The sequence below is a fragment of the Diceros bicornis genome, chromosome 16, assembly GCF_020826845.1.
Source record: "Diceros bicornis minor isolate mBicDic1 chromosome 16, mDicBic1.mat.cur, whole genome shotgun sequence".
Taxonomy (NCBI): domain Eukaryota; kingdom Metazoa; phylum Chordata; class Mammalia; order Perissodactyla; family Rhinocerotidae; genus Diceros; species Diceros bicornis.
Window position 1 is genome coordinate 52,893,904 of NC_080755.1, and position 26,717 is coordinate 52,920,620.

Genomic DNA, 26,717 nt, shown 5'->3' on the forward strand with positions numbered 1-26,717 from the left:
GAAAGTGGTAAATATGCACTTAATAAATTCGGATGTGAATGTATTCGTGCTTCAGAGAATTGAAAAAAATGAATTCATAATAAATAAATGTGAGTATACAACAAAGCAGATATATAATTACAGAATTTCTTATTTCAAGAATGGTACAAATAGAAATTGTTAATAAATAAATGAATTATAGAGAAATTAGAATATTTGGAGCCAGTCATAACTTAGCAATTAAAATCCTTGATGGCTCTGTCGGAAACAGACTACTCTTTCCACTTTTTTCTAACATCACTTACAAGGCCTCTTCTCAGCTCTATGTTACTGTAAGAGGAGAAGACCATCTGGCATACTTTATACACTGAGTTATAATTGCCATAGCCGTTAATGTGCCAGGATGTACCCAATTCTCCTTGGCATGGAATACAACCAAAAATTATTGGCAGTGACTTTTCCATGTGTTGTTAATTTTGCCAGCAAGAAATAAAAGTAAATGGCAATACAAATTATTACTAACTGTGATTCAGAAAAGTGAAAAATATTTTTCTTGAAAGCCCTAAATTCATAGAATTTTAGAGTTCAAGGGGACAAGGACTAACAAATGGTTTTCTTCCCATGTGTCAGTTTAGATTGGTTGGTAATGGCTACTGTGTTGAGAAGTGCTTTGGTAAGTGCTGTGTTAAGAAGGCTTTTTGAGGCCAACTTTGATCTCAAAAGGAAAAATTAACAATCCCACTACCAATAGATAAGGAAATTCCAGAATGTATGTCAAATGTTTTCCGTTTCTACACTAATCTTAATTCCTATAAGTTTCACTTGAGGAAATGAAAAATCAGAGAAGTTTGTGACTTTCATTAGATTCTTTGGTACTAAAGAATAAATCGAGACAGGAGCTCTACTAGCTCCTGGTCTAGTGTTCTCAGTTTGGCACCTCTGAGCCATATTCCAGTTAAAAGATTCTCTATATTAATGTACAACATAAACTTCCTCTTTGAGTAAGGATTGCAAAGCCTCATGATTTAAAAAAAGAAAAAAAGACGTAAGGCACATAGAATAAACAGTAACACAGTTATTTTGATATGCTTGTTTTTGAGATGAAGCTAAATATACTCTATATTTTAAACAGAGTGTGTAAGTATATATATGCAGTTATAGCAAATATCTTACCTACATTTCATAACTTTATCTTTAAAGAGTAATGCAATAGGGAGAGAATGGAATAAGATAATGTAAGAGTGTAATTGTAGAGACAATGGGAAAGCAAGAAGAAGGGTTAGGAGGAAGTAAGAAACCCTCAGGAGAGAAAGATCTGACCTAAGGGGAAAGTACAAATAAAATATTTAGAGCTTCTCTTGATTTTCAGTCATTAAAATATTTTCTCCTTTTGTTAATGTCTTCTAGAATAACTACTTTTTCATACTTAAGGTTCTTCTCTCAGTGGGATATGCTGATGATGTAATGTCTTAGTCCTCTCATTAGTATCAGTGGCTCTTAGTTGCCTAAATGGAATCCTCTAAGGATTAGGATAGTCCTTGGTGTTAATGGTCTCGCATCCTAATATTTTCTAAAAGGTTGTTTATTTTCTCCTACAAAGTCAAGACTAATTCATCAAGCATCATATTAAGTCTCTGGTGAAAACATTACTTAACAATGTAGTTATATACTGTATATACTCTGTCTTCCATTCCCAGTGCAAAATTATTTTCCCCAATTATTTTTTATTTCTTTTGCTTTTCACTCACTAATGTAAAACCTACAGAAGTGACCAGATAGAAAGATGACAGAATAAATGTTTTAAATTTGTTTTTACTTCTCAGATTTATTCTTAGCTCTTATCTACATCTTTGTACCTTCAATTTAAGATTTATACCAGGTAATTATAATTTTAAAATAATATATAAAGACTTTAGAAATAATGGAAGGGGACTTCTAGTCCTTTGAGCTTCAGTCTCAACTCCTCTAAAAATCATATCATCTGTTTCTAAGGGAGCATCTTCAAAATGGGAAGGTACTTCTCCTATAGTATAGACTTTTCTTCAGGGTATCGTGCTCTGTTACGTAGTGATCAACTCCTATTTTAAATCTGCTGGCACTTTTTGGTGGGTAGGGAGGTAGACAGGAAAATGAAATGGGAGTAATCATTCTGTCCTCCTTATTACATCGTAGTGATTTCTTTAAAATATCTACAGAATATCATTTTTATAACTTAGAGGATTTCTCTCCAAAAATATTCTATCTCTTTTGGACTTTTATTCTCATTATATTTGAAAATCTATTCCAAAATGAAAAACATTAATATCTTTTGACTATATTTTAGAATTTTGTCTTAGTTTAATTAAAATGTAGAACAAATTAATTTTGAAGTATTTCTTTGGAAGAGAGAAATGAACTTTTGTCTATTACTTTCCTACAATATATTGAATTTACCTCTGCATGTTGGATGTGCAACAAACAAAATATTGTTAAAATTTTCTATTTCAACATAAAACATTCTACTGATACTCTGTAGTAATACTGAGAGCATTCAGCATCCGTGGAAATGGTCTTCTTTTCAATTAGCCACTGGATTAGGTGCTAAGAATACAAAATTATTAGTTAGATCTAATCTTAATAAAGACAGATTATATTGTACTTGTAGAAGTGGGAAGAGTTGTCTTTATTTTCTGTTATCTTTGTAAGTTTTAAAATATGGTTACCTTCTGCAAGTTTTGTTTAAAAACACTTTCAAAATTACAATATCAGATTATAGTAAGATGGAATGTTATTTAGTGTAAAAACTAGTAGACCCTTGGGAAGTACTGGATAAGAGAACGAGGTTAGTTCAATCTTAGGTAACTTTGTTACATTGTGATTTGTACCTTCTGCACAATCAACACATAATATGTGTTTAAGTGTTTTCTCTTGAATTATCAACCTTATAAAATTAAAATTTGCTCTTTTGTATGTTGAGGTTTATTTCACTTTAAATGTCCTTTTAAGCATACTCTGGGAAAAAAGAATATTCTGCAACGCATTTTTACTTTGAATTTTTCCACCTTCATATTTCTTTAGGAGTTGATCCCCCTCATATTGTGTACAGCATGCCTACATCCTGAGCCTAAAGAGAGAGATCAGCTTCTTCACATACTTTTCAATTTGATCAAGAGGCCAGATGATGAGCAAAGGTGGGTATGATTACTTCTTTGGGGAATAAATATAATGTTGGTTTACTAATTTTAGTAATTTGGCATCAAGTTTAGCAGTTTAATCTAAATGCCTTCTTTGCTTCCCAATATCTATTTTAATAAACGGAGGCAGCACTGGCCCCGTTCACAATACCTGTGTGTTTTCATTCTTGTAACTCCAATTGCTCATGTTTGTACGCTTTTGTGTTAGTTACCTTTGGACTTTTAATTCAAATTTTTTTTTTTTTGGTGAGGAAGATCAGCCCTGAGCTAACATCTGCCAGTCCTCCTCTTTTTGCTGAGGAAGACTGGCCCTGGGCTAAAATCCGTGCCCATCTTCCTCCACTTTATATGGGATGCCGCCACAGCATGGCTTGACAAGCAGTGCATCGGTGCATGCCCGGGATCCGAACCGGCGAACCCCGGGCCGCCACAGCAGAGCGCTCGCACTTAACTGCTTGCACCACTGGGCTGGCCCCCAATTCAAATATTTTTTGACTTTATCCTTCACGTTTGATCTCCAAGAACTCCTAAATATTCATCCTTTTCCCCACAGATGAACTAAACACATCATGGCATCTTAATGGTTGTGCTTTACAAGAAGTAAAATATTTAATATATGAATTTTTGCATCACTGGGCTATCTGTAAGCCAATTACTGTGTGACTAGAGGGTTACAGTGGTTTTTTTTTTGGTTAGTCCTAAGGCAAGGGTCCACAACCAAGGTTGCCTGTGTGGAGAATTAGTTATACCTGTGGGTGGTCAGGGAAAGGGGGACACATCAGGGTTGCTTTCCAGAAGAAAGGGGCATGGGTTTTGATCGAGAAATAGTAATCGATGTCTACCTCAGAGAGCAAAACCTTTAAACACTAAGTGAAGCTGTACAAGTACGAACGTAAACGAAACATCCTAGTGGGTGGGTAGATAAACTAAGCACCAGTTGGATAAAATAGGGCAGTTGAGATGTTTTTCTGTTATAATTTTCTATCTTAATGAAAAAATGATTTTTGCTTATACTTTTGCTAAACAATAGAATTGTCCTTAATTAGATAATTTTATGTAATTTCAATATTTATTTTACTGACTGTTACAGTTTTTACCTCTCCTGAGAATGTTAGAAAATCGTAAGAGTGAACCATAAAACAAGTCAAGCTTAAAATTTAAAATACAAAGAATCTCTCAACTATGAGAATAAAAACAATCATGTAGACTTTAAAAATCTATAAGTATAAATCTCTTTCTTGCTGTTACCAAAATATGCCTGAGCAAGTGGAGAAACATGTCCTTTTCAGGATCCAGTCAAGATTAATCTACACCAGCAGGCCTCACATGCTAGTCAAATAAAATAAGAAGATTTAAATTACTGTATTAGTACCATTCATTGCAAACTGCAAGTTTTCTAAGGACAATTTGATGGTGTTCTATAGGAAAATTAATATTTTACTTTCTTATTAAAAAACACTATTCCCTATCTTGGTAACTTAATTAATGATTAAATACCATTTATTACAAGGTTGTTTGTAGATTTGCAAGGTAAAAACCTCTAGATCTATAGTTTTCATTGACTCTGCATGTAAAGCTAATAGCTGCCACCTGGTGGCCAAAAGTAGCTATTAGCCTTACTTCAGGTCAAGAGATGTCAGGAATTAAGTGCTCACATCCACATTTAAATCTTTCACCTTACAGAAATACAATTATTTATTAAAATATACTAATCAATAGTTTAACTTTATATAATGTGAATAACAAATTAACAAAGCAAAATTTTTAAGTTAGCATAATATATTTGGCATATAATCAATCATTACTTTTCCTTACTTAATGAATCTCAGGCTTCTTTGATTGTATCCTAAGGAAACTTAATTCTAAGCTCAATAATGGTGCTTTTTGCCAGTGCTTTGCTAACAACTGTAATTGACGCCATATTTCTACCTGTGTCAGGTACTAGTCAAAGAATCCTTGTCCTGTGATTTTCCACAAGTTAGAACAATGTTTATTTTTACCATCACAGGAGCCTGTTTCCAATGCTTTTAATCTATAGGCCATCTGACTTTTTCTGTTTTCAACTGTATTTCAAAACTGTCGTATTTTTTAGAATTTTGAATCTTAACTGTGCTAAGAAGTTTGTTTTGAGAGGCCTAACATTTTTTCAGCAAGTTTGTACATTTTTAATATAGTGATGGTGACTCAGGATTTAAAGTCATTTCACATGAAAGTTTTACACAAGTGTATACTTCTTACAAGTGTTTGAAATGCTTAAATTTCACCGAAGTTCATATATTAACAGTTATCAAACATTGATGGAACCTATGTATATGCCTTTTCATTCTTTTAAGACACTGGTAGGAAAGAAACAATTATCAAATATTAGGAAATTTTCATTGGAGAATAGGCAGCTAAAGTGCTGTCTGTAAAGCTTGGGAATTTCTTTTTCCATTTTCCTTTTATTCACTTTATTTGCCTTCCTAAAGTAAAAGGAAGTAGAAAAGCAAAAGAAAAGTTGAGAAATAGGCATAGAAGGCAATGATATAAATATAAAGGGGAATCAGATAGATGAAAATTACAAGGTTGTGGTAAGTGAGAAGAAGCTGCAATATACGATGAAGACATATTGGCTCAACATTTCCCTTGTTGTTGTCTAAATATTTTTTCCTGTCATTATTCTTCTCAACCTGAGAGAACAATTATAGTTAATTTGGCTAAACTAAATAGAAATTTAAAGTCATTCTGCAGTTTAAGTTAAATTGACATATTTTGAGAAATAGCCTGGTCTTAAAGTGTTGATTTGGTAAATTAATATGAATTAAACATTTTATTTTGGTTTTCCTTGAAGTTGACTGCTTTAAAACATCTATTGAAAACGTAATTATTTTCTCCATCAAGTTTTACTGTTTTGAAGTCTTAGACAATCAAAAGTGGAAAAACTTACAATTCTGCATTTTGAAGTCATTTTAAATGGAACTTCATTCTGAAGAGTAAAAAATCTTACTTGAAATTTTATATTCTTGTTAAGTTACAAATCTGTCAATTCAAGTGAGGTTATTTTATTGGTTATTTATATATCGTTCTGTAACAAATCATTCCAAAAGAAAGTGGTTAAAATAACACTCATTTTTATATTGCAGTATATGTGGGTCAGTTAATCTGAGTCCTCTGCTTCAGGGTCTTTTGGCTGGGGCTATAGTCATCTGAAGACTTAACTGGGGAAGGATTGGCTTCTAAGCTCACTCACATGGTTGGTCATTGGCAGGATTCAGTTTCTGATGGGATTTTGGACTGAGAGCCTCAGTTTCTCTCTAGCTTTTGACCAGAAGCTGCCTTCAATTCCTTGCCACATGGACCTCTCCACCATGGCAGCATACTTCATCAAAGCATGCCAGCTGAGAAGGCAGTAGAGAGAGTCCCACAAGATGGATGTCACAGACTTTTATAACCTAATCTCAGAAGTAACATCCCACCACTTTGGCCATTATTCTGTCCATTAGAAGCAAATCATTAGACTAGGTCTAGTCTACACTCAAGGAGATGGGATTATACAGGGCAGGAATATCTGGAGATGGATGTCATTGGAAGCCAGTGATAAGCTGCCTGCCACAGTTATCTTGGGTACAATACCCAAAATTCTGATTTAAGAAATATCATTTTACTAATATGATACCATAGTTGTTAATTATAGAAATCCTGGGGAAATGATCACTGATTGTTTTAGTGGCTAGAAACTGAAGTTCAGTAGAAGCTTAAACATCAGACATATTATAATCTCAGAATGCATGTGTGGGAAGTTAGTTTAGGAAGTTACAAGAGTCAGCTTCACACCAATAGAGAATCCCTTCACAACATATCACAAATGGTGTGGCCACTGCTGGAGGAGCTAGTCTTAAGAAACTCACTCTTTTGGTGACACCCTCGTCTATTGTTGGAAAAGTCTAATTTGGTTGTATAAAAATATTGTACTTTATGTGAATTACAGAGCTGACTCTTTTTAGCCCTTAGTCCTAGTTGTGCTTTCTAATGCAAATACAAGTCTTTACTCATTTGTATTATTTTTCAGGCAAATGATACTGACGGGTTGTGTGGCATTTGCACGTCATGTTGGACCAACACGTGTAGAAGCTGAACTTTTACCGCAGTGTTGGGAACAGGTAAATAACTGTATTGGATTTTCCCCTACCTATTATATTCTAATTTATTATAAATGTTCATATTATCTTTTTTAAATGCCATTAGGAAATATGTGGGATATAAATTATGCTGCTGTTTCTATAGCCCAGCACAGTGATATAATACTGCTTAAGAATGCTCTGGGATGCTTTTGTTTTATTTGTTCTTCCAACAAATACTTAAGAAACACTAGTTTCAGTTCCAGGTACTGTTGGAGTCACTAGGGATACAGTGGTGAATAAAAGACAAAGACATCCTAGTGGGGAGATAAGAATAAACAAATAAATGATATGATGTCTTGTGGTGTTATAACCTATGAAGAAAAATAAAGCAGGTGAAAGTTAGAGAGTGATGGAGAATGCTATTTTAGAAAGGGTGGTCAGAGAAATCTGAGAAAGAGATATTTAGGCAAGGATCTGAATGAAGTGAGATACTGCAAATACAAGAGCCCTGAGGTGGGAGTGTGCTTGATGAGTTCAAGGGAGAGCAAGAAGGAGGGTGTGTGTATGTAGGTAGGTAATACAAATAATATCTTACATGTATTGTATACTTGTATATATTACGAAGATATACAGAATGTAAAGTGTAAACCTTTGATGTAGGAGGCTTTTGTAGTTATAATTCAACTCATTATTTACTAACAATACTTTCGGTTTTCTATCAAATTTTAACATTCCAGTCCTCTGTAGAACTCAGAGTCATTGACTTTCTAGACTTGATGTTTAGGTCATTAAGCAGCTTATTTTTCCATCTTAAAAAGATGGAATTCTTACTTATGAAGACAAATTTCATGGCCTTATTTATAATAGCTTAGTTGCTTATTCTTAAGAAAAAATATTGGTCTCTGGAATATTGCTAAAATATAAGGTCTTTTAGAATTCTATTTCTGATTTCCTTGAATATTCATTTTTTTCTTTAAAATTTAGTGGAGTCATATCTAGATTCAGTATTTAAAGTGAACATTATATATAGTTATAATTATCTCTGGTCATCCCTTATATCATCTATAGATTGTAGGGCATACTAATTTAGGGGGAGGCTGTAAATCACCAAAGTCAAATTAACTTAGAAACAACATATACAACCTTGAATTTCCAATTCTATACAGTTATTCATATGTACATTTAATTTTTTAATAGTTTTTTCCACTTTTTTTTAAGCTTTATTGAAATATAATTCAGATAACATACAATTCACCTAATTAAATTGTACAATTCAATGTTTTTTAGTGTATTCACAGAGTTGTACAACCATCGCCATGGTCAATTTTAGAACAATTTTATCACCCCAAAAAGAAAGCCAACCTCCTGAACTTGGTTCTCATATTTCAAGATTGTTTTGGCTATTCTGGGTCCCTTGAATTTCCATATGAATTCTAAGGTCAACTGGTCAATTTCTGCAAAGAAACTAGCTGGAATTTTCATAAGGATTGCATTGAATCTATAGATCAATTTGGAAAATATTGCCATCCTAACAATAGTTAGCCTTCCAGTCCATGATTTAGGGTGTGTTTCCTTTTATTTAAGTCTTTTTTTTTTCTTTTTGTGAGGAAGATCAGCCCTGAGCTAACATCAATGCTAATCTTCCTCTTTTTGCTGAGGAAGACTGGCTCTGAGCTAACATCTATTGCCAATCCACCTCCTTTCACCGCCCCCCAAAGCCCCAGTAGATAGTTGTATGTCATAGTTGCACATCCTTCTAGTTGCTGTATGTGGGACACGGCCTCAGCATGGCCGGAGAAGTGGTGCATCAGTGCGCGCCCGGTATCCGAACCTGGGCCGCCAGCAGCAGAGCGCATGCACCCAACCGCTAAGCCATGGGGCTGGCCCTATTTAAGTCTTCTAAAATGTCCTTCAACAGTGTTACAGTTTTCACAATCTAATTTGTACACTTTTTTGTTTAATTTGTTCCTAAGTATTTTATTCTTTTTGATACTATTGTAAATAGAATTTTCTTAATTTTATTGTTTGCTCATTGCTATTATATAGAAATACAGTTGATTTTTGTATGTACATTTAATTTTGAGACTCCTTGAGCTAGACTAAAGAAAAGCAAAATCAAAGTTTATGAATAACATACTTTGAAATTCAAACCATTCTGCTTTGAGGTTACTGTTTCTGGATTAGATTTAATTCAGAGATGTCAGTTATAAACATCTCTACCACCACCTCTTCTATAACCTGAGTAAACGTGGATATCGGGGATCTATCTAGCTGCCTACCTCCAGTTTGTTGCCCAGTAGATTGCTGTATAATTTCTTTTTTTAATTTTAGGCATCCAATACATTAATGAATTATGTCACCTTTTCATATGGGAATATGAGAACAGATATACTTCTTTTCCAGTCAAAGAAAGATTTATATTCTATGAAGAAGACATATGGGAACAAAACCCAGTATGTGTCATTTTTTTTGTTATTTTTTGTTATGGTTCAGTGTAGTCATCACAGTAACAAAACCTCATCATCTTGCATATGCAAACAGGAATGGATTGAAGTCTGCTTACTTTAAAAAATAAAATCGTATCACTAGTCAAGGGTTCTGGTTAAATCATTGATTAACTTACTTCCTAATCCCTTAGGTAAAAAAGAGGACCAATGAGTTGTTCCTGGCACATGTTATTGACCATATCTATAATATCCAGAAGCTGGGTTTTCCAAATTAAAAAATATACTAATGTTGCTAGGGAAAGAGGAAGTTGCTCTTCACGTCCTAAGGACAGCCTAGTCTTAGGCAAGCCCACAATTTCTAGACACCTTGCCAAATTTTCATCTTTGCTTTATCTTTTTTCTTTAACAGATAACCACTGTGACCTCATTTTTTAGTCTCTCCCTGATTCCCTTGTTTCTGATCCAGGTATAGCCACACAGAGATTCTCAGAAGTGGAAAAGAAAGAAGCTTTATTGTATTCTTAACAGGATTTGTCGTGACAAATAGTTCTCTGTGGAAAGAAGGGAGGGTATATTATATTGTTTGTGCTTGATTTATTTATTTGTTACTCTAGATTAATCACAAATACCCAGAAAGACGACTACTTGTGGCAGAATCCTGTGGAGCGTTGGCACCTTACCTTCCTGTAAGAATTGTCATTTTTTCTTAAAAACTTTTTTCCTTTTTAATATTAGAGAAAACTTTTTTTCAAGTGTCTTATACATTTTAATCCAAATTCTCCTAGGGCATGCTATCCTGATAAAGGAAAAAGATGAGCCAAAAAGAAAAGGCTCACATTGATTCAATATGGCGTTGCAGACAAGTACATTAACATTTTGCATGATACATTAAACTGTATCAGCGATTCTCTAAGTGTGGCCTTAGGGCCCTGGGGGGTTCCTTGAAATCCTTTCAAAGATGTCCATGAGGTGAAAATTATTTTCATAATAATATTAAAATATTTTTTGTCTTTTCCTCTGTGTTGACATTTACACTGTTGGTGCAAAAGCTGTAATGGGCAACAGTGCCAGTGCATTAGCACTGATCAAGGCAGTGACACCCAAGTGTACTGATAATGATTGTATTCTTCAGTGCCATGCACTCACAGAGAAAGCCAATTTCACTTGAAAATAAGCTTGATGAATCAGTAAAATTGTTAATTCTACTAAATTTTGACCCTGAGTGTGCATCTTTTTATATTCTATGTGATAAAATGGAAAATATTGATACCAAGCCCTTTTGCTGTGTACTGAAGTATCATGGCTGTTTCAGGAAAAGCACTTCAAATAGTTTGAGTTAGGAGCTGACCTAGCTGCTTGTTTTCATGGAATGCTGATGTTACTCGACAGACCACTGACAAGCTACAGTTCTTCAGACTTGGGTACTTGGCAAACATTTTCATAAAAATGAATAAAATGCACCTGTCACTTCAAGGAAAACAAGTAGACAGCATTTATAAGTGAGAACAAGAATTTTGGAAAACTTATATCCATCACTGTGAGCTTGATAGCTTCTAAGTATGTAAACACTTTTCTTAAGAGTGGTGAGACTAACAAATATGATTTTTTGAGGTTATAATAAAATGTGTCAATATTGAAGAACGTCTGCATAACTCTGTGATCTGGTATTTCTGAAATGACCAGTGCATAATACTCAAAATCATGCCTGGGTGAAAAATAAAGGCAAAGTCCAAAGTGGACCAAGGGAATTGAATGTGTCAGGGTTTAAAGAGTTTATTAGCAATGAACCATATCATTCAGATTCCACATTGCAACTAACCTTTAAGAAACTATCACTTGTCCAGTTTTAGTATAGAATCAAAGTAAAATATCTGTTCTTATCAGAAAAGGCTATTAAAATACTCGTCCCTTTTTCAATTACATGTCTGTGTGAGGCCAGATTTTCTTAAATACTTCAACGAACCAAAACAACATATCACAACGATTAAATGCAGAGCAGATAAGAAAATCTACCTCTCTTCTTTTCTTTTAAGTCAGACTTAAGGAGATTTGCAACAAAATGTAAAACAACACCATTCTCACTAATTTATTTTATAAATAGTTATTTTCATTAAAATGTTATTCATGTTAACCTCTAATGAGTTTACTGTTATTTTTAAATGGATTGATAAATATTTTTAAATTTCTCAGTTTTAATTTCTAATATGATAAATGTCGTTAAATAATACCCAGCCAAACAAAAGCTGTTTGAGGTGCTTATTAATTGTTAAATGACCAGAGGAATCTTGCAACCAAAAAGATTGAGAACCACTGGACTATTGTGTCCTTTTAGGTATCTTCCAGTAGGTCCAGGGCTTAGAAGGGGTAGCAGGATGAGGTGACATCACAGTTATTTTTAAACAACCATAGTTTAAAGCAGAGCTTAACAAACTACAGCCTGGAGACCAAATCTAGTTTATATCCTGTTTTTATAAATAAAGTTTAATTGGAACACAACCACACCCATTTGTTTATGGTTAGTCTGTGTCTGCTTTCACACTGCAATAGCAGAGTTGAGTAGTTACAACAGAGACCTTATGGTCCCCAAAGCCAAGAGTATATACCATTTGGCCCTTTACAGAAAGTTTGCTGACTTCTGCCTTAAAGGGTCATTTTTGTAAGATTGTTCTTAAAAAGGGGTACAAAAAAAGGAATTGTACAATAATGCATGAACTATTTATGTTGCATTTACTGTTTACCTCATATTCTTTAATGGTGAGTAACCAATAGTCAAACAATTGTCTTTTTAAAAAGTAAGATTTATCATGTTTTTTTAACTCAGAAAAAGAAAAAAGAATAATCCATAGTCTCAATCCCAGTAACAATATTTTTTTTATTTGGTTAAAAATAAATTTTCAGGGGCCGGCCTGGTGGCATAGTGGTTAAGTTCATGTGCTCCAGCGGCCCGGGGTTTGGAGGTTCGCATCCCAGGTGTGGACACTCATCAAGCCGTGCTGTGGCAGCGTCCCATATACAAAATAGAGGAAGATGGGCACAGATGTTAGCTCAGGGACAATCTTCCTCAGCAAAAAGAGGAAGATTAGCAACAGATGTTAGCTCAGGGACAATCTTCCTCACGAAAATAATGAATAAATAAATAAATAAATAAACAAATTTTCATACAGTACAGAAAAGAATAAAATGCAAATCAAAGGCTCCCCTTCCCTGGCCCCTAGTTGTTCTCTCCAAAGATATATATCTACTGTTAATAGTTTTTAATTAATGCTTTCAGGAAATAAAAATTTATGCATATACCAGCTTGCATTTTCATATCCTTTAAAATTTTCTTACTGAAAATTAATCAATACTATATATAGTATTCTGTATCCCTGACAGTAACACCATTGACAGGTCGTTGTGTGCGTATCTGTGCATTTGTTTAATTTCTCATACGTTTAATACCTCTACATCTTTCATTTGTGATTTTGACATTGTTAAATTGCCCCCAGCCAATGTAGCATGGACTTAGACTCCTGTCAGCAGTGCATTGGAGTTCTTATTTTCTCATACCTTCACCAGGAACTGGGCATGATGAAATTTTTTTTAATGTTTTCCTATTTTATAAGAGAAAACTGGTATCTTATTGTTGTGGTAAATCATATAGATAGATATACATGAGTTTGAGCATCCTGTTATTTCTTGTTCCGAGACAGAAATGAATATCACATTCTCACAAAGAATAAGTAAGCTATTCCACACTGCTCCTGATAACTAGAATACTAAGCAGTATTAAGAATAAACTTAATGTTTCCTCCATAGATCTCTGCTTGCCTTGTACCCCACTATAAGTGGTAAACAGTAAAATCTCAGTGTGGTCATGGCTTCAATGGAGTAATGCCTGCTGACTTGTCCTGTGGGTTCCCTGTGGTATACTGAAACTAACTGCCCCGGTTGACTTCAGCCCAGATCAGTGTGAAGCAAATACCCAGCTGAAATTTACTATTGCCTGTGCTGATACCAACCAAGAAGCCCTTTTAAGATACTTTAAGGCGTTTTGGGGGGCAATTTTTAGCCTAAAGGATAAATAAACAAGGCTATATCAAGAGGCATATTCACCAATCTAAAGGTAACCAAAATTTGCTAAAATTACATACATTTTTGTTTCTAAAAAGTCAAAACAAAAACTAGGTCATTTAAAAATGTCTGGAAACCTTGCTCTGCATACCCAATCACACTGTGAATTTATGAAAATGGTCACATCTTCTATCTTTGTGTGTGTGTGTGTGTGTGAGAGAGAGAGGAAGATCAGCCCTGAGCTAACATCCCATGCCAATCCTCCTCTTTTTTTGCTGAGGAAGATCGGCGCTGAGCTAACATCTGTGCCCATCTTCCTCTACTTTCTATGGGACGCCACCACAGCATGGCTTGACAAGCAGTACGACAGTGCACGCCTGGGATCCAAACCTGTGAACCCCGCACCGCCACAGCGCAGCACATGCACTTAAACGCTTGCGCCACTGGGCCGTCCTCCACATCTTCTATCTTTATTTTATTCTAACGTTATATGTAAAAAGGACCTAAACAAGTTTAAGTTTAAAGAATTTTATAAGTTGATCAAATCACAATAATGGTACAAAGATGGGAAGGAGATGCAAGAATTTGTATAATGATAACTCTTTATTCTAACTTCAGCCATTAGTTAGGCTAAAACATTCTTTTAACATTTATTAACTGTGGAAAAAATTGTGTGAAACTAAGACACAACAGTGGTTGACGTTATATTAAACAGTAGCATCTGAAAATAACACTACAATTCTTTTTCAAGTTTACTCTCATATTTTATCATCTTGTTTAAATTTTTTTTCTCACGTCTTCAAAAAATAGGAACATCAGGATTTTATAATGTTTCCACACTCCTATCCCAGGCAAATGTTTTGATTACCAGAGTGATTTTTGTAATCCCTCCTATTATTAAAACTCTCAACGCTCTTCCCTGAGTTGAACAGGTAGTGGTAGAAGAGTCATTGTCCATTTATAGCAGAGCGTTGACTTTGTTGATTTCCCAAAAGTGCCTGCAACTATGCACTGTAAGGGTTTGAGGGATTTGCACATGCTTAGTAAAGATATAAAGACATGCTGAGGGATGAGTAATACCGAATTCAGGGTGGATCTCTAGAGAGGGAGGATGGAGGAAGGGGGAGAGGGTGGAGGAGAGTGTATCTGTAATGTTTTATATCTTTGAAAAATGAAGACTTGAAGCAAACATAGCAAATTGTTAATGTATATTTAGTCTGGATTTTGAATACACGGATGTCTGTCATATTATTTTCTGTATTTTTCTGCTGCTAGTGTAAATAAATAGTAAAAACATGTTCTTATTTATTTTCAGAAAGAAATTCGTAGCTCCTTGGTTCTTTCAATGTTGCAACAGATGTTAATGGAAGATAAGGCAGATTTAGTAAGAGAAGCTGTGATCAAAAGCCTCGGTATCATTATGGGATACATTGATGATCCAGACAAATATCAACAGGTGTGTTTTTCAGAAGGAACTCCATTTACTCCATTATAAAATTCCAAATAATATAATATTCTAAATCTCTAATTCAGATACCCTGTAATCTATAGTAGGGATGGCAGGTATGTCAACTTTAACCACTTGGAGTTGGCTGCTTGATTTCAGTTCTGCAACTCAAAGGAAAGAATGCTATGATTCATTTACAGTATCTGCCACAGCTTTGTGGCAGGAAATTGTCAACAAGCATGCCATGGTTACTGCCCTTTATCTTTGGTTTCCTTGTCGATGGATACATGACATTTTCTTTAAAGAAAATGAGAAGGGTCAGATTATGAACGACTTTCTTTTTTGCTTAAAAATGTTTTCTAAATGTACTGCAGTGTATATTTATTACTCTTTACTGAGGTTTTTTTTTTTTTATTTTTCTAAAAATCTTCATTTTGCCTGTTTCCTTTTGGCAGGGTTTTGAATTGTTGCTGTCAGCCTTGGGTGATCCCTCAGAAAGAGTAGTTAGTGCAACACATCAAGTATTTTTACCAGCTTATGCTGCCTGGACCACAGAACTTGGAAATTTACAGTCTCATCTTATACCTACATTGCTGAACAAGATTGAAAAACTTCTCAGGGTAAATGCTTCCTTTTTTTATATAGTTTATAAAAATTTGAAAGGTATGTTCTAAGGCGTCTTAAGAGAATGTTGGGGAGCAAAGACAGAAAGTACCACTTAGCTAAACATCTAGTAAATTACCAGTTAAAGATTCTGTTGGACTAGAGCCAAGAGAGATTTGAGGAAGTTTTGCTTTGCTGAAGCCGGAGGAGAAAGGGCATGATCTGAGTTTGTTAGCTGAAATAGCACCTTTGTGGAACTAACTTGTACGTTATTCAGAAAGCTAGCTCTTCCTTGCCTCTTCTGAAGACTTAAATATTTTAGGTAAAGTATCAGCTCCAGTTCCCAGAATTCAGAGATAACTAAAATATGAGCCTCTAAAGCTTTCTTATTTACATGATGTCACAATGCTTTAACTGTGTTTATTTCTCTGCAATAGTTCATTTCCTCACTTTTTAAAATGAACTTTTCATTCTTCCCAAGTAAAAGAATTAAAGAAAAGTTGAAGATAGAAATTTCTTGATTTAATTTTTGTACTAAAAATCTCTTTTAGAGTCTAGAAGAAAAACTAACATTTGTTTTATGCCTGTTATGTGCTGTTAAGGTAGATACTTTATATATAAAATATATTATTTTATTTTTATAACCCTTTGAATTGCATTTTGGTTTTTGTGTGGAAACTGAGTGTTTAAGTACCTTGCCCATGGTCCCACAGCTATAAAATGAGAGAATCAAGATCTGATATCAGTCTCTGACCCCAAACTCTTGCCCTGTCTACCCCAAAATTTTAAAGGATCTATAAGGCTCTTACATAAACCATTATAACTACTCTGTAGATGGTCTTATATGTATACACATGTATTTATTTAATTTAAAAATTGGGGTGTTTTTTCTAAAAATTTAAAATGGGTGTTAAAAAACACTATAAATAGACAACTAGACTAAAGTACTCCTTTTTATGAAACCTAGGGAATTTTTTAAAGTATTTTTTAAATGTTTGCATTCCTCTGATCTGAGAATTATTCATACATGGGTTTTCTTGTTCCATTTCATAACATGGCTAATTCCATGTTTCTACTAAACCTACCTGCAGTATTCACCAGAGATAGTAATTCTTACATGAAGAAATTATAAATTTGGAACTTGATAATAAATAATTTGTATATCTGGTATTTCTGACACAGTTGTTATTTTATAATATAGTAATGATATCTCAAGTGGATTTCAACAGCAAAATGTTCTCATCTCTAATGATTCTATTTTTCAGTTTAATATTTGGTTTCTACATACCATACTGATCCTTTTACTTTTTTTTCCTCTCTCTCTCTGTTACCTCTTTCTTTTGTTTCATTTCGAAATTTCTTCTCTTACTTTTTATCTATGTGTTGAATTATTTTAAAATGTTTTCAATGCTGGCAAATACAGATATCACCAAATCTATAAAAGAAGGTAGGAAGTAGGAGAGGGAAAGTAACAAGCGCTGCTGCTGGTTTAACAGTTGAGCATTTAAATAATTCCTGTGGCTCCCTTTCATTTCTTTATCCTAACTTACAAAATTTCAAAGATAAGACACTCTAAAAAGAAAAACCTGTAGAGAAGTTCCATATAAATGGAAATGACTGATGTTCACCCTAAAGTTTTCCATGTAAAAGATTCTGTTACTTCTACAGCACCTTAGTGCTTCTTCACATTTTCACATACTTAGAGAAATGAAGATTCGTTAGGTGTTATGCTATAAGTCTAACATATAGGCTCTTAAATGTTTTATTATTTGCCACAGAAAGGAGGGACATCATAAAACCATAATTTCAAAAGACTAAAATTAGCTTCTACCTCCTTATGTTTCAGGAAGGAGAGCACGGGCTGGATGAACATAAGCTCCACATGTACCTTTCTGCCTCACAGTCCTTGATCCCATCTCTCTTTGCGTTAGTGCTACAGAATGCTCCTTTCTCCAGCAAAGCCAAGCTTCATGGTGAAGTGCCACAGATAGAAGGTACTAAACTTAAATTCTGGAAGGAAGGTATAGAATATCAGCAGCTTAGCTTCCCAAAGAATTATTTTTGATTAAAATTCTAAAAATCACTTTATATGACACTATAATTACTGAAGTGTGTTCTATGTGTGGAATCTCATGGTCATGGATTGTATGATATCTAAGGTAAACTATATGGCTTCATCTTTTATGGATCAGCCTCATGGTCTTATTTTATAATACTTATACTTTATTTCCATTCGTAATCTATAGTCTTTTTATAACTGTTTCTTCAGTGGCTGAAATAAGTGGGATATTTTTTATTAATAGAGCTGAATCAATGAAAAGATTCACTTAATAGTTACTAGTGCCAGTTTATAAACCCTGTCATTTCCCCTTTCTTTATATTTTTCTCTTCCCCAGGTGTTTCACCTTATTTTCATTAGGGGAAAGTAAATGTAATTACTCTTTCCTATTATGTCCTTGATAGGAATATAAGCATATGCAGCAGAATTTTTTTTTCCAAGGAAGGTATATGACTTATATTCAGAAATACGTAAATTGATAGCAAAAGCCAATATTTTCCTATCTCAATGTCCAGCTAACCAGTAAATGACCTTTGATCCATGGCACTTGGTAACCCCACTAAACCTGACACCCAGGATAAATGGCTGTAGACAAGCTATTACTATGTATGAGATCCCTTTGTAGCTTTTTCAGATTGTGAAATTATCTGTGTCTCTTACTGGCTTCTGATAGCCAAAAGAATTATAACATCAAGAACATCAATAGATAATGTTTTTAGAATTGCAGTTTTCATACAAAGCAAACTGTGGGCTACCTGTAATCTTTGGGACATGAAGCAATGTGTCCAAGGATACGCAAAGCACAGCATAAAAATGGTATATACTGTTTGAATGTCAGTTTTACTTGGAAAATTGAGAATAGGGTAGAGTTAGTTTAATATTTTAAAATGATATTATTGAGAAGAATGAAAATTCAAACTTTTAAGATAAGTCTTCATAAAGCACTCACAGCTGGCTACTTCAGGTTCTACCCCTTCACTGAGTAAGGCACTTCCTCTGCCTAGGGACTTTCCTATCTTTGTAATTCCCTCTCTGTCTCTTTCTATCTTGCGGTATTGGTCTGATAGGGCTGCCATAACAAAGTACCACAAACTGAGTGCTTTAGCAACAGAAATTTATTGTCTCCCAGCTCTGAATGCTAGAAGTCTGAGATCAGGTTGTCAGTAGGGTTGGTTCCTTCCGAAGGCTGTGAGGGAAAAGCTGATCCATGCCTCTCTCCTGGCTTCTGGTGGTTTGCTGGCAATCTTTGGTGTTCCTTGGCTTGTAGATGCATCACTCCCATCTCTGCTGTCAGCTTCACATTCCATTTTCCCTGTGTATGTCTCGGTATCTAAATTTGCCCTTTTTATAAGATTGGTCCTACTGGAGTAGAGTGGGCCTCTAATCTAATTATATCTGCAACAACACTATTTCCAAATCAGGTCACATTCTGAGGTTCTGGCAGTTAGGACTTCAACAGATGAATTTTTAGTGGGGACACAGTTCAGCTCATCACGTTTGCCCTCATTCATTCATTCATTTATTTAATAAATAATTCTTGAATGTCACCTGTTGCTAAGTATGTGCTGGAGATTAGAAAATTTTCAAAACAACTGCTTTACCATCCAGAACATATTCCTTCTAGTATTTATGTGACCTTTTCTTGTGATTATATCTTCATCATACCAAAAATAATCTTTTATTTTCAGTTCTTGTTGACTTAATTTGACTCTCTGACTTTTAACAGTGGCTATACCCACATCTAGGTTATAATGCATTTATTATAAATGAGGAAATATTATATCCTTATTTAGGATCTATCTATATATCTATGTGTATCTTTATATACATCCATATAATTTGGGATATAATTTATTATAAGTGAAGATTTATTTTCTTTTAAATAATGGAAGCCCACGTAAATATTTTTATTACCAATTTATTCCACCGTGTTAGCTAATATTTATGTCAGGCACTATTTTAAACACTTGGGATACACTCATGAATAAAATAGAAATCTCTGCCATCATAGAGCCTACATTCTAGTGAGAGGGGGAGATACATTAAAGAGTCATAACAGCTATTATTTTGCTGGATAACTGTGGTTATTTTTCTTGACAATAAAATGCTGTTGTTTTGCCAGACTACTAAAAAATGGCATTCTAGGGACCTTTCTGTATTGTTATAAGTTAGATGCTCAAATTTTTAAAAATCCTTTTAAGTAGAATAATGTTTGAGGCTCATGGACCATTCTTATTGCTTGTATGTAATAACTGAGTTATCCAAGTAATTGCTTATATCTTGACATTGTTTTGCTTCTATTGGACCTAGCTTTAAATCTTTGGGCCTCACTTTTCCTAGAGTAAATCTTGACTTATCTACTTTACTTTTAACTATTCCATTATTTTTCAATAATTTGTTATTATTTTTGAAGGAATAACATTCATTCCATCATAGTATAGCAGATTGTGACCAATATGATATAACCATGTTTGAAATTATATCAGATATGCTTTGACATGATATAGAAATATGAAGTACAGATATCCCTTACCATCTAAATCTATTTAATTCCCTGGTTGAGATAGTGAGAATTCAAGCAGAAACCTTGGATAGCAAGGGATACCATGTTACCCAAATTCATTTATTTGTTTTTATATTATGATAGGAAATAGGAGAGTTCAGCTAGCAAGGGATAACCTTTATCTGTACTTAATATATTGTTAAAAGCCTGGGCAGTGTAGGAAGATAGTTTTGTCTTTGAGTATTTTTAGAATAAGTGTATTTCATATTTTCTTAAGTTTAATAATTATCATTAAGCCATTAATATGTTTTGAGAAGCATATTAATTCATCCTTATTTATGTCTTTTTAGGGTGTTAGCCTCTATACAGTAGTTGTTGGGCCATTAGGAGTTTCTGACCCACAGTTAATGAGCTGTTAGCTTGCATTATTCATTTAATAGCCATCCAAGAAGTGTTCCCTTAATAACTTTGGGTTCTAGTTATGATATATAGGATCACAAGTTGTATTGATATGTTCAAACTTTAAAATATGCTAGTGTGTATTAAGACATTAATTAAAAAAAAAATCCAGTTACCATAATTTAAATAAACTTTGGCAAGAGAAAAAAAAATATGCTAGTGTGTATTCATGTTTTATTTACATAATTTTGAAAGTAAGTTTTTCATTTTTCCCCCAAAACTTTTAAAGTGTATACATCGGACCCTGGTTATAATATTTATAGTACATTTTGCCTTATCTTACTGGTCACTGGTTTTAATATTTTGTATTAACTTAATGTTTATCAAACTGTAGAAATTTTTTTAAAATAAAGCATTTAATATTGGAGATTAAATGCTTAAGAAACCTGTTCAGTTCAAGCTTTAATGTTCAGTTCAATCATTATTCTCTGGTATTAAACAATTTTTTCCCTGCTATTAGCCTATTAGTTTCTTATTCCCTGAAGGAAATATTTTATCATATTTACTATTTCATTTAAAAAAACAGTTGGAATTACAAGTATTTCTATTTTTTTCAAAACCAAATTCAAATCCGTATTTCAGCTAAGATCTTATCTTTGGGCCAATTTTAATTTAACCTAAATGAAAATTTACTCTTCATTAGCAAACTATTTCATTATAGTGTTGGTTAATAAACTATTTAGTCTCATAAAATCTTAATTTTTGAGACTTGTTAACTTTGTTCACATGTGACAAGAATTTATTTCGTTTTTTTCTAAAAATGATTTAATATATTTCATTTTTATATTTAAAGTTTATAATAAGCTAATTAAACATCAGGAGGAAGAACCTTATTCTCCTTTTGACAGAATAACCTTACTTTCCAAACTGCCATTTTCCACATGATTTATTTTGCTTCTATTATTTATAGTGACTAGGTTCCCTCGACCTATGTCGCCTCTTCAAGATGTGTCTACTATTATTGGAAGTCGTGAGCAATTGGCAGTGCTACTACAACTTTATGATTACCAGCTGGAACACGAGGGTACAACAGGCTGGGAGAGTTTGCTATGGGTTGTCAATCAATTGTAAGTTACCACCTCCATATTTATTTAGTACACCCCAATCAGTTGAATGAAAGATAGCTCACTATATTTAGCGTTGGCACTGATGGACAGAATATAACAAAACATAACTTGGCGTCGTCTATGGTAAACTTCTTTAGGAGAGGAGATTTACTCCATTGAATATGTAGTTATTTATCTGTGAAAATGGTACTGCGATATTATGTCAAAAGGATCTGTCTGGCCTTGTTGTCTAATAGTGGTGATGGATTTTAAACTACATCCAGACTCTCATTTTTGAGGCTGAAATGGATGCCATGTTAGGCAAGCTCTTGTGTGAAGCATGAAATGCATTGATTTGAGTCTCCATACTCAGAACTCTACCATTAAGGTTTCCTATATTTTATGGCAAGCAGTTAAAATTTATTTTAAGAAGTTTATAGAGTAGAATGTGAACTTGAGACCTTTTCAAAGGGTCCCAAACAACTCTTTTGCTTTCTAATTTTACTGGCTATGAAAAGCAAAACAGAAGAGGTTGTTAGATTTGCATTGTTTCAGAAATTGGCAAGGAAACAGTAATTTATATGTATCCCCTGCCTATTTTTCTTTCCTTTCATATTCAGGTTGCCACAACTTATAGAAATAGTTGGCAAAATTAATGTTACTTCAACTGCCTGTGTCCATGAATTCTCCAGATTTTTCTGGCGCCTTTGCCGGACATTTGGCAAAATTTTTACAAACACTAAGGTAAAAACTTATATTCCATGTTTTCTTATATGCAAGAGGCATAGAAATCTAATATGTTAATTAATGCTGTAACAGTAAATAAAAGCATGAGCCCTTCCTTTACTCTAATTATCTTTTAATATCTTAGAAAACGATGATCGTAAAAGAAAATTCTAGTCAGTAATATTCTTATCTTTATTGATATTTCAGTTTAACCTAAACTTAGTTTCTATTCAGATTTGGATATAAAACCTACTCACTGTGGACTCAAAGACTTCCAGCGTAGGAATTATCAGCTAGGGAACTCAACAGCAGTCCTTTGAATATGCTTCTGGTACTTTACCATCTACCACAGATTCAGGAAGCAGCTATTTGCTTAGCCCACTTTGGTCAAAACCTCAGGCTATTGTGGAACCAAAGCGGCTTATATAGAAGACTTTCTACTAGGATACCAGCTTCTTAGAATGGCATGGACACTTGAGATAAATGCTGCATATTTCAATCACTACCAAAAGTATCATTTGTCTCATTTGCCTAGCCAGATTATTTTGTGGTTTTATTTTTTATGATTATCTTTTTTTTTTGATGAGGAAGATTGGCCCTGAGCTAACACCTGTTGCCAATCTTCCTCTTTTTGCTTGAGGAAGAGTGGCCCTGGGCTAACATCTGTGCCAATCTTCCTCTATTTTGTATGTGGGATGCTGATAAGGCATGGTTTGATGAGTGGTGTAGGGCCGCACACAGGATCTGAACCTGCAAACCCCAGGCCACTGAAGCAGAGTGCGCCGAACTTAACCACTGCGCCACTGGGCCAGGCCTATTTTGTAGTTTTAGATATTAAAATTGGAATGTCCTTAGGTATCAATTTCTTCTTTAATCCTGTTAATCAGTTTGTCTTCATAGCATATTGTTAAGCCAGTTCTTTATAGCCCTAATAAAAACATAAAAAGATATAGTTGCTATAGTCGAATGTTAATCAAGACATTTAAAAGGTAAGAATTTTGTATAGGTCTTTACTATTAAATCTGTAGTTATTGGAACATTTAAAGCAAAACAGTTTGGTATAGTGAACTGGACAAAATTCAGAAAATGGGTTATGGCCCTGTTATATTTATGACTTATAATAAATAATTTATCTATGCTTAGTCTTTTCATGTGTGAAATGAAGAGATTGCTTCAGTGTCTTTTAGCTTTCTAAGTATGATTCTATAGATTAATCTTTAATTAAGGATTAATCTTTAATCTTCACCTCAGTTTAAGTTGAATATGTAAACTAATGTGCCTGACCTGCCAATAGGAGGGCAAAAATCAGACCTTGATGTTACTGTAGAAGAAACAAGATCATTTTACATTTTTTACTAACATCTAATTATTAAACAAATATAATTTGATTTTACTGTTATCAATATTGGCAAAAAAATGTTTGACATCTCCAAAAGAAGTAGCTATTTTTTTTTTTTTTTTTTTTACGAAAGCAAGTAGCAGTTCACTTTAGCACTTAATAAGTGGTTGACTTCAGTGGCCTGAAATCTGTGATAATGTTAATAAAAAATTTAAACAAGCATTTGCTCTAGCTTAAAATATTAAAGTTAAATTCTGTATTTGATGTGTAAATTTAAATTTTAAGGAAGTTAAAATAAAAGACTAATATAAGCAGATAGATATCACGTGATAAATATGTTACTTATTGAATATCCTAAATGAATGGAATTTCCTTTTTATTCCTTTTAAATACGGATAATTTTTCAATAATTCTGATCATATAATATCTACCTAAATCACCTTTCTATCATCAAGTTCAGTTTTAGGACATAGTATTTCAAGAATTTAAAATCATCTTGGAAATTATTTTAATTTAGTGAAGGAAACCAAAGGCCCTTCAGAACATATTTGCTGATCTAAATTGATTTTTAAAATATTTTGTCTCTAAAGATGTTAATTTCAGTAACTTTATTTTTCTTTTATCCTAAGTCTCTTAAAAATTATCACATTTCTGACCACTTGAATCAATAGTCTATAAAGCAAAATAAACAGTAGTAGTAGTAGCAGCAACAAACATTTTATTTGTTTAATCATCAATTGGTCCATTGAACCTGAGACTTTTTGGATCTTTTCTTTGGGTGGCTTAGGTAAAACCTCAGTTCCAGGAGATTTTAAGACTGTCTGAAGAAAACATTGGTAAGTTTGTTCGTTATTACTTTTAAAAACAATTGAATCTCTTTACTAAGGAAGAATACTATATTGATTATATGCAAACTGTATAAATGAATTAGCAAGTACAATGAAAAGGAACATTTATACTGTGGAGTTCTTGGTTTTAAAACCGTGTCACTTCTAATATCCTTCCCATGAGGTGGTAGTGAGGTCAGTCTTTGTCAATTTGATTGTAAATATCTACCTTCATTGTAATCTAATTGACCTAAGGCTGAGCTTCTCAAACTCAAAAAGGGAATATTTATACTCTTGTAGATTTGAAGTGTTATATTCAAGATACTGAAAATTACAAAATAAAGAGCATCCAATTCATAATTATTTTAAAGCTTTTAAAAATTAAACATAATGGAATAGAATGCAAGATATGCATATATATTTTGAAGAAGAAACATGAGATCTTAAAGAAACTGCAGACTTAAATGGGCAGCTCCAGCTCCTCTGTTGATAGTTTTCACTCATCTGTCTTAAGAAGTCTAGTTAGATAGCACCACTGGCCTAAGAACTCGTTTATGTGTGGATCTGATGTCCTTGTGTATTTTTCTAGTTTCTAGGAATAAATTGTGGAAAATTTTAGAGGAAAAAAAAAAGTATAGCCCCAATCATTTTTTTTTTTTAACTTGGTTGATTTTGAGTGTATAGGTAATTCTTATCTCAGTCCTATCTTAGTGATTTGGGGTTTTTTTGGTTGTGGTTTTTTTTTTGTTTTGTTTTGCTGAGGAAGATTAACCCTGAGATAAGAGCTGTTGCCAGTGTTCCTCTTTTTTTGCTTGAGGCAGTTTAGCCCTGAGTTAACATCTGTGCCTGTCTTCCTCTATCTTTTATGTGGATTGCCGCCACAGTGTGGCTGATGAGTAGTGTAGGTCCGCACCCGGAATCCAAACCCACAGACCCAGGCCAGCAAAGCAGAACGTGCCAAACTTAACCAGTAGGCCACGAGGCCGGCCCCTCAACTCAATTTCTTTATGTACTACTTTCTGAAAAGAATTTAAGACCATATAAAAATAGAAAAAAGGTAATAAAAAATTTTTGAGTACATAAAAGCAAATATAAAGCACTTAAAACAGTGCCTAAATATCAATAAGCAAGAGCTATTGGTGCTGTAAATAATAACTGTCATATCATCTGTGGAACTTTTCTTTTGAAATCATAAGAAAATCTCTTATTTTACAGTAGTCACAGGGGCTCACCTGTGGTTGGATGCTTTCTCCCCTCCCCCTGCCTTACTTAACCTGACTCCTCCATCCTCCATGAAAATAGTCAGGGTTCTGTATGGCTGAAATCCCTATAGAGGATTCAGGAGGGGCTCTGGAACTAGTCTAGTACTGGAAACTAGGTAGTATCTCATTTCTGGAAGCAGATTATATATCTAGGCACCTCCTTTTAGCTGAGTGCCTTTACATTTTGCTGAATACTACAAATTGAAAGCATAAAATTTTATGAAGCCCTGCTTATATGGGCCCTTGGGAGATTCTTAAAGAAAGCCCTGATTTCTGATTATGGAAATAGGAGTATAGCATCTAATTTTGGTTATTAAAGTTTTTTCCCATCTATCAAAAATGTTTATGCTAACAGCTCTGTAAAAAGTTTTAAGTTGTATTTTTACAATAACAGTGGTTATGTGTTTTAATCAAAATATTTTCCAAAGTAATGATAATATTTATTTTTAAGCCTTGTAACCAGTTGTAATTTTAAATATAATTTGTATTATGACTTTTTCCTTTACATTTAAAACATAATCGGATTTTTAAAATTGTTTTAATGATTTTAGATTCCTCAGCAGGAAATGGTGTCCTCACTAAAGCTACCGTCCCCATTTATGCAACAGGAGTCCTTACGTGTTATATTCAGGTAAGGGAAAAAAATCCTTTTACTGGAAGATGTAAAAGCACTTTCTATTTAGAAGGATACCTA

General features: G+C 33.7%; 1 protein-coding gene across 5 annotated transcripts in view; it reads left to right on the forward strand.

The window, feature by feature from the left end:
- RELCH (RAB11 binding and LisH domain, coiled-coil and HEAT repeat containing) overlaps nucleotides 1-26,717 on the forward strand; it is a 115,572-nt gene that overhangs the window by 55,378 nt on the left and 33,477 nt on the right. For 4 of the 5 annotated variants that reach the window (XR_009222465.1, XM_058557259.1, XM_058557260.1 and 1 more), the window contains exons 11-20: nucleotides 3,037-3,149; nucleotides 7,201-7,291; nucleotides 10,314-10,385; nucleotides 15,068-15,208; nucleotides 15,655-15,819; nucleotides 17,649-17,796; nucleotides 21,734-21,890; nucleotides 22,490-22,613; nucleotides 24,722-24,770; nucleotides 26,575-26,654. Coding sequence is in view for 4 of the 5 variants with exons in the window: in XM_058557259.1 (XP_058413242.1) it covers nucleotides 3,037-3,149; nucleotides 7,201-7,291; nucleotides 10,314-10,385; nucleotides 15,068-15,208; nucleotides 15,655-15,819; nucleotides 17,649-17,796; nucleotides 21,734-21,890; nucleotides 22,490-22,613; nucleotides 24,722-24,770; nucleotides 26,575-26,654 (1,140 nt within the window). In the remaining variant the exon portion in view is untranslated. The remainder of the gene's footprint in view (nucleotides 1-3,036; nucleotides 3,150-7,200; nucleotides 7,292-10,313; nucleotides 10,386-15,067; nucleotides 15,209-15,654; nucleotides 15,820-17,648; nucleotides 17,797-21,733; nucleotides 21,891-22,489; nucleotides 22,614-24,721; nucleotides 24,771-26,574; nucleotides 26,655-26,717) is intronic. The other variant, XM_058557261.1, reaches the window with a different exon arrangement.